This window comes from Hippopotamus amphibius, chromosome 12, assembly GCF_030028045.1.
Source record: "Hippopotamus amphibius kiboko isolate mHipAmp2 chromosome 12, mHipAmp2.hap2, whole genome shotgun sequence".
Classification (NCBI taxonomy): Eukaryota; Metazoa; Chordata; class Mammalia; order Artiodactyla; family Hippopotamidae; genus Hippopotamus; species Hippopotamus amphibius.
In genome coordinates, this window is record NC_080197.1 from 71,915,179 (window position 1) to 71,929,173 (window position 13,995).

At 36.4% G+C, this 13,995-nt stretch overlaps 1 protein-coding gene across 4 annotated transcripts; it reads left to right on the forward strand.

Annotated features, from left to right (window-relative positions):
- Positions 1-3,958: 3,958 nt before the first annotated feature.
- On the forward strand, positions 3,959-13,574 carry MAGOHB (mago homolog B, exon junction complex subunit). Of its 4 annotated transcripts, none has more exons than XM_057702362.1 (5): positions 3,959-4,118; positions 6,245-6,303; positions 6,981-7,091; positions 9,437-9,519; positions 10,952-13,574. In XM_057702362.1, exons 1-5 carry the CDS (start codon positions 4,025-4,027, stop codon positions 11,049-11,051), a joined length of 447 nt encoding a protein of 148 aa, XP_057558345.1. In that variant the 5' UTR covers positions 3,959-4,024; the 3' UTR covers positions 11,052-13,574. The 4 variants fall into 4 exon arrangements, with proteins under 4 accessions (XP_057558345.1, XP_057558347.1, XP_057558349.1 ...); XM_057702364.1 differs by having other exon boundaries at positions 3,964-4,118; positions 6,201-6,303; XM_057702366.1 differs by having other exon boundaries at positions 3,970-4,060.
- The last annotated feature ends 421 nt before the right edge of the window (positions 13,575-13,995 follow it).

Below are 13,995 nucleotides of genomic sequence, written 5' to 3' on the forward strand. Positions count from 1 at the left end.
TACAGTAATTGTTTATTTAAAGGAAATTGGGTCTTTCCCTCACTTGGAAGGGCTTTTTCCAAAGCAGAATTATATTTCTGGCATCTTTGACTTATCAGCCAGGTATTTCAAAGCTAATGAATAGAAAAGAGAATGAAAATATTTACCATTTAATCAAGTTGAATCTGGGTTAGGGTTTGTCTTATTTATTTACTTTATTCCTTTCCCTCCCAGTCTTGCCTTTCCAATTTATACTTTATGGTTAAAAAAAATCCCAACATAGCTATGAAGTGAGCAAATGCCCACCTGGAAACCATGCCTCATTGAAACTTGACAATGAATTTAACTTGGAATAGTCTGAACCAGTAGTTCTCAAGTCATGTCATGCTAGATTTAGGTATTTTGCTTTAAAATTGAATAACAGTATTTTTCACCACTTGAAAGAAAAAGTTAGTGAATAGAATCTTCTAAATCTTAACCTTGCTGTAACAACTGTTATTAAATTTTTGCTCTACCATGACTCATTTTAACAAATACATGTTTATCAAATACAATAGAAGACTGGGAGAATCGCCTATTATGCTTAATTTAGCAGACTGGTTTTACTTGTTTTGGAAATAAGAGTTAGTGGTTATGCTATGTGTCAAAAGCATATAATATTGTCATACGCTCGAAAAATTATTAGTTTGAATAATGGAACTGAATATATCATCATGTTGTAATAATCTAGGAATACCTTCAAGTGCTCACCATATATGAACATATTTGAGAAACAATGGTGTGGAAGTTTTTGTGTTTCTGCATGATGGTGGTTCTTGTAAGCAACACCATTGAGTGGTTTAAAAGACATATCTGGTTAAAACAGAGAAGTCTACTACAGAAGACAAGTGAGAAAGATGGGTGGATGGAATAAAGACTGAAATAGACCACAGTCATTCTGACATTTAAAAACATTTCAATTACCTTAGAATATTGTGTTAGACCATATAATATTCTTGAGTTACTGCTCTGATCCATTTGTGGAATGAGCTAGCCCTAACAGCTTTTGTTCTGTAAGTACAAAATCAAAACTATTCAAAAGCTACTGATAAAACAAATGAAAACAAAACAACTATCCTCTCTCGTATTTATCACAAGAAAGTCAGAACATATTTCTGGAAATTGTAAGTAGGAATGATTTGATAATTTTAAACAGTGGGGCAAAAGAGGTGTAAGGACAGAGCAGACATGAAAGATCAAAGGAAGAGAGAATTTTAGACAGGAAAAATCAGAACATTTTTAAAAGACTAAATTAACATTTATAAGAAATAATCATCTCTGACCCTAGCTCTGACTTGATTCATCACCATGAAGCTAAAAGCAATAAACTTAAAAACTTTAATGGGAAATCATTGTTTTATCAATGAATATTGCAATTTGAGTAAATCATTAAGCCTTAATTTCAGCTTGAGTTGGAAAATAAAGTGTTTATTTCTTAATTACTTCACAAGGGTTCTTCAATCTAACCACAGATAGACTACAGCCTACAGCCACTGAGACTGAGATTTCTCAGTGTTCCAAAAATATTTTCACTGTTTCCAGCCCATGTAAAAGCATATGAAATGGTTCTCATATAACTTTATTGTCCAACACGGTAGCCACTAGACGCATCTGGCTATTTAGATATTAAGTTCACACAAATTAGATAATATTTAAAAATAAAAAATTCAGTTCCTCAGTCTCACTAGCCACATTTCAAGCACTCAACAGCCATTCAGAACATTTCCATAGCTCTGGTGTATAACATCCAAGAAGACCACAATACACAAACGTTTTATCACTTTTTAGTCTTCCTGGTGACACAGGCTTTTTTTTCTTTCTTCTAATTATAGGAAGAATTAAGTAAATATATTTTCACATTTCATCTTAAAAACAGATAGGGTTAGAGAGGATTAGTCTTGAGCTCAGACATCTTTCTAGGGGATAAAGACAGTAATTGGTTACAGATAAAAATCTTAACACTGTGCTCTCCATAAGCTCTATTTACACAGTCACAGACCTGGTATCTGTAACTCTATTTAGGTAAGCATGAACACTTGGAACATGTGCCAAAAATGGGAAGGAAATGCATTAGGGAATCCAAAGATTGCATGAGGCTCCCTATAAAAAACAAATCAAATGGATTACTGCCTATATTTTCAGAGATAACATGGAATACTGTGGTCAAGTTTCTGTGGATTATTTTTGTGGTAAGTGCAGTGACTGACATATCCCAGCTTGCCTGGAAAGTTCCAGATTTTAAGACGGAAAGTCCCACATCCTAGGAAACTTCTTGGTCTTGGGCAAACTGGAATGGTTCCTCACACTAGTGGTGAGGGATGGTGCTTTATGTTTCTTGTACATTTTGCATAATGGCAGCCTATATTGGAACTGAATAATTTTTCTATATTAACATTTATACAACGGTTAATATAGTTTTCTATATTGACAGTTATACAATTGCTAATACAGACTCAACATAACCTGCTCAGTCTGCTTTTCTTGTTATTCCATTTTCGTGAACTTTGTGTTCTAACAATACTGAATTTTTTGGCTTTCCCAAGTCATGCATTGTAACACCACTGTGCCTTTGCTCGGGCTATTTGCTTTTCCATCCCTCTGAACGTATACTGAATTTATCCAACAAGGTCCAATTCAAACAGCACATCTTGTCACAAGCCTTCCCTGGTACTTCCCCTTTCTTCAACTTCCCCTCTTCCCCAATAAAGTGACTTGTGTCTTCCGCTGTATTACCAGCATTAAAAAAAAAAAATCTTTCTTATAGCATTTGCTTCCTTGGGCTAATATGTGTCTACATGTTTGTTTTCTAGACAAGTGCAAAGGGCTCTTTTTTATTACCAGTGACCAACCACTTCTAGCACGTAGGAAATGCCCGTTATAATGCATTTTATAATGTTTTATAAATTTTAAATCTTACTTTACATGCATTATCTATCTGATCCTTTCGACCATTCTTTGAGCTTGGTGAAGTTGATTGTAGGCTATTCATTTGGTTGACGAATAAACAGGCTCAGAGATAGTATCTTAACCAAGGTTAGGTAGAGACAAGACGTGATGAAAATGAATCCCAGGTCCTCTGACTGCCACTCTTTCTATCAAATCCCACTTAAGGTTAAAGGTCATCTAACAGGCAAGATTATTCTGTGTGTCGGTAAAAGAAAGGTAATCAATAATATCTAAAAAACAGGCTTTTTGTAAAATTCACCTTGTCTTTCTTCATCCTTCAAAACCCATCCCAGATGAGCACTCCTTCTTCACTTCCCCAGTGTAATTCTATCTGGTAAGAAACGCGGGCTAAACCATTTGATCTTAAGTCAAATTGCCAAAACTCCAGAGGCCACTAAAGAGTAACCCTTACTAAGTAAGTTTTACTATTAAAAGAAATTCTTTTACATCACGACTGTCACAGATTTTCAGTTTCAACGTGCCTTTCAAAATTTCAGACTTCCCGTCTGATGGATTCTACTTTGTCTCTACTATGAGTGGCTCCTAGATGCCGGATAACTAGCCATCATTGTCCGAAGGGGAAAGGCCCGTGTCAGGAACCCAGCAGGAGAAAGGGCTGAGTTGCAGATCTGCCATTCTGACTCTGGGCTTCATCTTTACTCATTCCACCATCAGGGGACGAAGGCCACACCCACCTCACTGGATGCCCCGAGAACTAGAGACCCGAAAAGTCAGAGCGACTTGCAAACCTTAGTTCCAAGGCCATAGCAAACGCTTTCATATTTTCACACTTCTCTGCTTTCCTAATAGCATATGATCTTCCTAATTTTGAAAATAATATGCTCCCGACCCTAGTAAAGCAAAGTTCAGGTCGCTGCCGCCCTCCGCCGGCGCCTCCGGGCCACTCCTGCGAGACCCCGCCGGTCCGCTTTCCTCTGGGCGGTGCGGGAGGCGGGAAGGGCGCGCCCACAGTGACGCGTTTATCCTGGGCGGCTGACGTCACTGCCAGGCGCCGGGCGGCACGTCGCCCGGGCCCTCGGCGGGCTTTTCGGGGACAAAGATGGCTATGGCCAGCGACTTCTACCTGCGCTACTACGTAGGTCACAAGGGCAAGTTTGGACACGAGTTTCTGGAGTTTGAGTTTCGGCCGGACGGTGAGCAGAAAAGCGGCCGCCGCAAGCTAGCGCGGTGCTGAGCGGCGGGAAGTGAGGTGGAGAGGCCGCGGAGGAGGCGGGGAGGGTGGGCGAGCCTCCGCGGGCTCACGAGTGTGCGGTCGGGCCGAGGAGCTGAAGGAAAATAGGAAGCGTACGTGGATTTTGTGAATAAAAGAATTAATCAGTGTCAATTAACTAATAAAAGCTGCCAGATACTAAAGTTGGACCTAGGGTAATCAGAATCCTAGAATCAGTTCACCGGAAAGGGACCTTAAAGGCCGTCTAGTTTATCGACCGAATGCTTGAACATTTTTGAGAACATCCCCACTACGCGGTGGACCTGTGGATGCTTAAAATCTTCCGGTGAACAGTAAATTTCAGACTGCCCATTCATCCGTTTTATTCATTCAGGGGTTGTATGGAAGGCTGCATGTCTAAAAAAAAACGAATGAGGACTGCTCTGAAGCGGGCAGCACGACGTGTAGAAAAATGAGTGTAATGATGTGTTTTGGGTGCCTAAATACAGTTGTTCCCTATAGAATGCATTGACTGTAAAAAGGGGGCGTGATTAATTCTACATGAACGCATCGGTAATCTTTTTAGAGAAGGTGACAGTTGAAATGAGACTTGAAACGAGAGTAGATTTTCTTCTTGGTCTCTAAGGGGAAAAAGGAGTCAGACTGCTGAGAGTCCTATGAGCAGGGGGTGAGGTCAAAACTGCCTGCCGTCCAAGGAATGGGCAGCAAATTCTGTCTTTTGACAGCTCTGATTCTCTTTAGATGGTTGTACCGTATATTGAATTTTTATTGTAACAACGACAGTCCAACTGCATAGACTTTTATGTGCTGGGCAACATGTAAGAACAAAAATCAAAGATACAGTAGTGCATAAGGCTCTTTAATTCCCCTCAAGGAATTATATCTAGGTGGGTGACATAGACATGAAACTAACCGTAGGGCAGTATGGATATTAAGTGCTCTATTCATGCTTTGGACAAAGTTCTGTGAAGGCATGAAAGAAAAATTAGGGGAGGATCACATATTAGGAAAAGGGAAGAACAGCAGACATTTCGTGCAGAAGTCAGGGTAACTGCCCAATCACCATACTCTCCCTGGGTCTCCCCAGGTCTTCTCTAAATTTAGCTAAGGAGCCAGATTTACCAGAACTCTCCATCTGTTCTTTATGTGATACAGTTTTAAGGGCCTTTGCCTGTGAACAACTTTTAGCTTGTATCACTTTTAGCTAGTCACATAAATTAAGTAGTCTAATATTGTTAGGGAAATTTCATTCCAGAACAGTAGATCTCATCTGCCACCACACTATTCCACAACCTTTGCATCAGTAATAATGAGTCCCAAAGACAGCGATTCCTAAGGGGTTCACCTCATTAGGATAATCTGTCATTTTAGAGGATCCGGATCATATTACATCTGTACCTGGGCAACTGACTAGACATGAGAAGAGGCGTACAGCAGGGAATACATCAAAATTAAATGTAGATCAGGAAGCAAACTGGTCAGTTTTTTTTCAGAAGCAGCATATAGTCTGTGTGCTTAATTACAATTCTAAAATAGTAGCATTGCCATAGTACATTAATTTGAAGGAAAATAATTAAAAGAGAACTTTTTGGTGTAGTGGGGAAGGTGGATCTAGATCTGAATCTTGTGTGACCCTGGGCAAGTTACTTAACTTTCTGTTTTCTCAACTGTGAATAGGTGAGAGAATAAAACCCATTTTTTCAGGGTTGTTTTATAGATTAGATTAAAAGCTCTGGATAACTCAGCACCAGTACATGTAACATAAACTTTAGAAGAAATGTTAGTTCCTTTTTCAGATTTCCTGTCTAGATCATGTCAGAGCTTAAGAAAATGGGTCTTGAAAATGACCCTCCCATTATATGGAATTGTATTGAAGGCGTGGAATTTAAAAAGTTGACTGGCTTCAACTTCTGCTAACTTAACAGCAGATATGTGTCCAGCATTGGTCTTATGCCAGGAGGGAGGAAATATTAAAAGTAGTAGTATAAAATGGTTTTTACCTTCAAAATTGCTTACAATGTCATTTCTTTATTTTTTTTTTTAGCAGTTTTTGCTGTTATAGATTGAATTTTTTTCCACTTCCCACAGGAAAACTTAGATATGCCAACAACAGCAATTATAAAAATGATGTCATGATCAGAAAGGAGGTAAGTTTTTTTCAGATGTCTAATTTTTTATATTAAGCCTGTTTTCCTCATGTCTATTTTTTTATTTATATATTTAAAGTACATCTAAGGCTGTAAAGAAGAAGCCAATTTATAGATTGAAAAAGGATTCTAATTGTAGCATCTATAACAACAGAAGAAGCAATCTGAATATATTAAGTTGTAATCCCACATTTGAGCATATTAAATTCATTTTGTAATTAACTTTGTCTTTTTACTCTATTCATTATTTAAAGCTAATTGAAAATCATGTTTTAAACACAGTATGAATTTTAAATGAAGGTCTCAAAAGTTAGGTATAAGAAAAAGTTCAAAGCCCTAACTGTGATGTGTATTTGTATATGTCACTGTTCACCTTGTAGATTTTGTGTTAACCACTCAGAGATATTTAAGTCCTGTGTTACAAAGGCAGAATACAAGGTTTTAAGAAGGAGCTAGTGATATGAAGAGGGAAAAATATGTTTTAAAGGAAAGGGCAAGAGAGTGAAGAAAAATCATGAGAACGATGAATGATTCTCTCCCATCCTGTACTTTTAGAATCAGATTTAAATTTTTCTTTAATATTCTATTTGAATACTTAGGGTTTGTAACTCCATTTTATTATTTCATTCTGAGTTGTGGCGAGAAATGGACACTGAAATTTTTTAACTTATTTTCAGGCTTATGTTCACAAGAGTGTAATGGAAGAATTGAAGAGAATTATTGATGACAGTGAAATTACAAAAGAAGATGATGCTTTGTGGCCTCCCCCTGACAGGGTTGGTCGGCAGGTTCGTATTTAATAATTCTTTAAATGCATAAATACTGAAAATTGTTGATATAATTATGTTTCTCCTTATTTATTTAGAATAGATCCTCATTGAGTCTTCGGTTTTCCATTACGTAGGCAACTGGTAAATAGTTTATAATTTTTTTTCACTTTGCATCATTTTCTGTGCAGCCTCCTGGTAGGAAAGGAGTCGATTTAGGCATCTTTCTGAACAGTCTTCTCTGCAGCCACCCCAGCTAAAGTTAGGATGTGTTCACAATGTTATGAACACTTTCTATTATAGGTTAATTACTTTCATTAGGAATAATAAATTCTTAATAAAAATAGGTAGGAAAAAACACAACTGTTTGTTAAATTTGAGAATTAGGATTCTCGTTGACTACGTAAAATTTGCATTCTCCAGATTTATAACTTTGCAAATTCTTATTTGCATCTTTATGCCCAGAGAGGGATTTGATTGGTTTTTTTGTTCAAACTGAGCATTGCCTTTGCCTCTTATGTTCCCTTCAGAAAAATTGATGTTTCTCAAAGGGCTGCTGAAGAGCTCTGAAGGTCTAATTTCACTCTGTAGAAAGACAGTTTAATTTCTGAATTGGGTCTTTTCAGCTGTTGGAGACGTGAGATATGACCCCAGGGGGAGGATTATACTGTATAACAACTTCTTTGACTAGAAGAAAATGGTGAAATCTAGTAGACACTGACGCTCTATAGTAACTTAACACTTTTATTTAAAGAAACTTTATTTAGGAAAGCAAAGGTAATAGTTAATAGTATTTATTTTACGCACTGTAAACACTTTTAAGAAGTAAATTTAGATCTGTTTGTTTTATACGTATATACTTTTGCATTAAAAACAGCAACAACCTTTTATTATCTCTTTTAGACTCAGGGAGAGAGCAGTGTTTCATCTACCCACTTGATGATGTGTTCGTGCGTTTTGGTTGATAGGGAGGATTACTCATGCTCCAGAAATTGTCTGTTGGATCTTTAAGTCAAAGATTTTGTGATTGTTTGAGAGTCTTGGTTAATTCTCCATTTCCTGTGCACCATAAACTATGCATAATGAGATCTTCTGATCAGATACATAGCTCGGAGTATCCTTAATGACATCTGTTAATTTAAACTGAAAAATCACTACAAACATAGCCTCTTAATTTTTCATTTTAGATTTGCAGATAAAATGTGGAGAAAAATTTATACTTAATTTTGGCACACTGGAAACGTCTATTATGTTATATTTGTTTTACTGGTTCTTAATTTTAATTGTTTTGTGGAGTCAAAAGAGTATGAATCTCTCAGTCTTCAGTTCAGGATTCAAATATTAGTACCATCACTTACTAGTGGTTGTAAATATGAGCAGTTTTTTTCCTCTGCCTTATGAGTCTTGGATTTCACATTTGTAAAATTAGGCTAATAAAGCTGATGTGAGAAGGGTAGGCTTTATTAACCCAATTTTAGGGATTACAGAGAATGTTTGTAAAGTCCCTAGCACCGGGCCTGACCTATAGTAGGTCTGGCCCTAAATAGTGCTGTTATTAATATTATGCAATTTATTTGTAGAGCCTGGTAGAAAGGGTAAATGTGTTTGTATTCATTATATTAAAAATAGGCTTATACCCACATTATTAGTTTTTTTTTTTTATAAATTTATTTATTTATGTATTTTATTGGCTGTGTTGGGTCTTTTTTTTTTTTTTTTTTTTTTGCTGTGCGCGGGCTTTCTTTACTTGCGGTGAGTGGGGGCTACTCTTCATTGTGGTGCGTGGGCTCCTCATTGCTGTGGCTTCTCTTGTTGCGGAGCACGGGCTCTAGGCGCATGGGCTTCAGTAGTTGCAGCACATGGGCTTAATAGTTGTGGCTCACGGTTCTCTAAAGCGCAGGCTCAATAGTTGTGGCGCACGGGCTTAGTTGCTCCGCAGCATGTGGGATCTTCCTGGAGCAGGGCTTGAACTCGTGTCCCCTGCATTGGCAGGCGGATTCTTAACCACTGCACCACCTAGGAATCCCCCACATTATTAGTTTTTAGTGACATTATAAGAAACATTTCTGTGTCACTCTTAAGTATATCATTCATTTGATAGCATCATCTTTATGAGATCCTCTGGAAAGCGATTTGTGATTCATCCTAATATTGGGACTCCTGAGGAGTTGATGAGGTTTTTATTTTACAGACATAGTTTATAGCTAACAGATCATTTCTCTTTTTTTTTTTCCTCCTCTATGACGGCTAGAAAACTTGCAGCTAAAATCAGGAGCTGTTGGTAGCAAGAATACAGAATCTCTGGGATGGATTTTTACATTAACTACATTTCTCCTTTTTGTTTTCTTTTTTTTTTTTTTTTTCAGGAGCTTGAGATTGTAATTGGAGATGAACACATTTCGTTTACCACATCAAAAATAGGTTCTCTTATTGATGTTAATCAGTCAAAGTGAGTATGGTAAAGCATTTAGACTAAATTGACATAATTTATTAGAGAGACTCATTTTAGAACTATAGACAGTTTGGTAAGATTATTTTAATTGCATACTTTATCAGTTTATTATATATATGTAATCCTCATTTTTATATTAGTGAAAACTTATCAAAGAAGTTACTGTATTTTACTGATTGCCAAAAAAATCTTAATCTGGACACAGCATCACAAAATTTAAAAGAAATCTTTATTGGATTTATCAGTCTTATTAGTCCCTTATTACATCATTCTCCTCCTTGGGTTTAATACTGAAAGAAATGGAAAAAACCCCAGTATAGCTTAAGTATGACTTTAGCTATCTATGTCTTCCCAAGCTCTGTAAGTGCAGTACCACATACCATTGTCTGAAGAATCTCTCTGCCTTCAATTATTTCCTTCCACTCTTTCCCCTCAAAATGTTCTTATAGTGTCTTTTCCCTGTCACCCTAAATTGTAATAACTTATCTGTTTGCTTAACTGGTTTCGATGTAAGCTCCATGAGAACCTTACCGTATCTCCAAATTTAGTACAATGCCTGGTACACAATAGGTGCTTTATAATTTATTAGAGGAAAGGAGAAAGGAATGAATGTGTGTAGTAACTATTGGATACAAAAGGCTATGTTCATAAAGACTGGCCAGATACTTTTAAACTGTAACATCTGTTTTGCCATAGTTGGTGAAGATGTGGCATTCATGTCCTACTGGGATTGTAAATTGAAACAATGTTTTTTGGAAAGCAATTTGATAATATGCATCAAAAGCTGTTAATATTTTTCATTTATCTTTGCCCAGCTAATTTCATTTCTGAGCATCCATCTGTCCTAGGGAAATACTCTGAAATAATGAAAAAACTTTATTATTCATAAAGATGGTTGTTAAAACCTTATCAGTAATTGGAAAAAAATCCAAAAGTCACATAGAGAGAATTGTTAAATTAATTAAAAATTATTTGTGAATTTTTTTAATGTAATAGAAAAAGTAATGTTTAAAAGGTCACAGAGAATGATTTTAGTTATGAAAAAGGTTAGAAAAATACCAAAATATTTATAATTATTTCATGAGGAATGACATTACTTAGTATTGAGTTTCTTTTTTCTTTCTTTATAATTTTATTTGCCGTATACATTTTTGTGATGCATAACTATTATTTTATAAGGAAATGAACTTTAAATATGAAATGAGTACTGACAAAGAAATTTATGTATTTTTTTCTTACAGAAAAGATAGAGATGGAAATTATTCAGTATGTCCATTTTAGTTATCAGAAAATCCTTCCTTTCTCCTCAGTTCCTTTAACTTAATTGTTTTAGGTTTTTGGTCTTTGTTTTGTTTTAGGAATTAATGTATACTGTTATGTTGTTTCATTCTAGGAAGGAAAAAGTAACTTTTATCTTTTTAAATTTTAGGGATCCTGAAGGCCTTCGAGTATTTTACTATTTGGTACAGGACCTGAAATGTTTAGTTTTTAGTCTTATTGGATTACATTTCAAGATTAAACCAATCTAAATTGTCTGTTTTTTCAGACTGTGTTTATATTTAAAGGGTGGGTGAGGGAGGGTTTGTCATTTATAATATTGGGGTTTTTATGAATGTGAAGCAAACTTTTTGTATGCAAATTGAAAGTAAGAAAATATATAAACAGGCTTAATGGTTATCTTCCCTTGAGTGCAAGTGGATTGGACAGTCCCCACACACATTAAATTCTGTAAATGAAAGCCACCTTTTATTGAAATTTTGCTCCAATAAAACGTATCAAAGCCTGGATGGACAGTGCTTTTTTTCCTTCGGGAGGGGGTATCTGTGATCCATTTTAAAGATAAAAATTGTTCTAGGAGGTGCATCCTGTGGCAGAGGGTCTTTCATGTAGAAACATGTAGCCAGATTCCCATCCAGTTGTAGATGTTCTCTTGTTTCTACTGTACCTGATGGGATTTAATTTTTTGGTGCTTATAGAAGTTGTTTTTAGAAGGTTTTGGACTTTTTACATTTGTGACAAACCCCTCAAGGATTATTCACATTTAAATGTTTTTGTATAAGCAGTGGTTTCCTCAGGGTTACGAAGGCAAAGTCAGTACCCCAAGTTAGGCACATCTTGTATTATGCCACTATTCCCATATTTCACAATATATATATTTTGTATATCTGTGGGAAATAAATGAGTTCTCAGCTCTAAAAATTGTCTAAAATTTAGACTTACATGTCTGTGTGTGTGTGTATTTATATCCTAACCCCTGATGAACACAGATCCCAGTCATATTTCTCAGTTCCCTTCAACCTCTTTCTGATAGACTTGATTACTTCTCCTGTTAGTAACTAATGCACTAATATTCTGTCACTTTTCCATGTGAACCTTCACTAAAAGTGTACAGTCCTGGTAGTCATCATCCACTTTGCCCAGGGACCTTAGGGTAGAAGAATTGGTGTCGCCAGGACTCCTGAGCCGCTAGACTAGAGCAGCTCTGTCCAGTAAACTTCTGTGTGATAAAAGAGATGTTCTGTATCTGAGTGGTCCAATAGAGTAGCCACTGGATACTACATGAGGCTACTGAGTACTTGAGATGTGGCTAATATAATTGAATATAAACGTAGAAAACTGTTGAAAGAATTGTAAAATGAACACCCATATGCCAATCTAGATTCTATGATTAACATTTCTCCTTTACTGTAATAAGTCTGTTATAAGTCTGTCCTGTTGTTGATTTTTCATTTATGGGTAGAATAGCTGGTATAATTGGTGCCAATAGACTATTTTTTTTAGTGCTATTTAATTTTTATTAAATTTAGATAGCTAAGTGAAGTTTGTGGCTATCTTTTGGACAGTGCAGCTATAGAGCATGGCTTGGTAGCTTGTTTATGGTGGAGTGCTTCTGGTCCTTTACATTGTATTAAAATGTGTGGCCATCCTCTTCCGGTTTGCCATGGAAAGTTACCTGATCTCCAGATTACCATTGTGTAAGACAATGCTTTCATCCCCTTCAGGTCTCATGAAAATAAGCACATTTCTGTTCAAGCTGTAGACCTTGTTGGATTTGCAGTATAATTCTCTTAAACTAGATGTCAACCTCAAGGAGAAAACTCCTGTGGGCCAACAATTTTTGGTTGTTCCTCAAAATGATCATTCTATGGCTTTTATTGGATAAGACAATCCACTCAAGACTGAGCAAGACTGGGGAGAAATAGTCCTTGGGTTAGAAAGTCTTTAATATGTTAACTCTGTCCTCATTCTTAACTTCCTCCTGGTGCTAATTATTATGGTCTATCCCCAGTATCTAGTATGGTTCTTGTATTCAAACCAAGATTGGAGAATAGGTCAAGATAAATATTTTATATGTTCTCTGATATTCTTGTACCTTTTTTGAACTGGCCCTTACTTCATTGTAAGCTGCTGGTGGACAACCAGCATTAAACATTAAATTTTGTACAGCACTAATTTTATGTGAAATAGGATTTCTGTAGCACTCAGGTCAGCAGATGTCCTCTGCTCTCACTCCCCCCGCAATGAAGAGACCTCTTGAAATAAATTTATCTTTCAGCTGTTGATTTTGCACCCCATTCCCTCATTTGCCCCTTCACGGGATGGAGTGTCACTACCCAGCACCTTACACAGTTTTCTGTATAGTAGATGCTTTATAAAAATTTATTCAACTGGCTGTCTTTTGTATTTGCTGCCTTCAGATTACTTGTCTTTGTAACTTAGTCTGAGGTGTAAGAGATTCATTTCTATCGCTATGGATACCTTTCGATTATCACGAGTTTTTCACATGAACATACTCATACTACAGTCCTATATTCAAACACACTGGATAAGGATGTGTCTCGGATGTGGTGCAACTGTGATCCTAAGTTCTATGTATTCTAGGTTGCTCAACCAAAGCAACAAATAGAGCACAGCAAAGAGGATGGGCGAGAATCGGGGTGACCTGCCAGGCTCTTCTGTTTTATTTACTCATATATTTTTATTTTGAGTTTCCCAGTTTTGTGCCTGTTACTACAGTTAATGAGCGCAAGTAGATATTTCATTGATGTCAGGCTGAGTCGATTCATGTATTTAAAATATGAATATATATATATTATTTTATATATCCTATTTTTAGACTACTTTGTTTTCATTTGAAATGTGTGAGACCTGTGAACATGAGTTGTGCTGTAAGTTCAACGACTGATCCATGTGATTTTTTTTTTTAAACTAATTTTTTAGAGCAGTTTTAGGTTCACAGCATAATTGAAAGTACAGAGATTTTCCATATGCCTCCGGCCCACACCCATGCAAAGCTTCCCCCATTATCAACATCTCCCACCAGAGTGGTGTGTTTATTACAACTGAGGAACCTACTCAGTAATCACCCCAAGCCCATAGTTTATATTCGGTTTCACTCTTGGTGGTGTATATTCTACAAGTCTGGAAAAATGTATAATGACGTATCCATTATTATGGTATCATAAAGAGTAT

What these genes read in the sequence shown, in the direction of transcription:
- MAGOHB (XM_057702362.1), top strand. Translation starts at nt 4,025, where the DNA reads ATGGCTATGGCCAGCGACTTCTACCTGCGCTACTACGTAGGTCACAAG. An exon ending in ATGTCATGATCAGAAAGGAG is followed by an intron (nt 6,304 to 6,980) that starts GTAAGTTTTTTT and finishes ACTTATTTTCAG; the next exon opens with GCTTATGTTCACAAGAGTGT. An exon ending in ATTGATGTTAATCAGTCAAA is followed by an intron (nt 9,520 to 10,951) that starts GTGAGTATGGTA and finishes TTTAAATTTTAG; the next exon opens with GGATCCTGAAGGCCTTCGAG.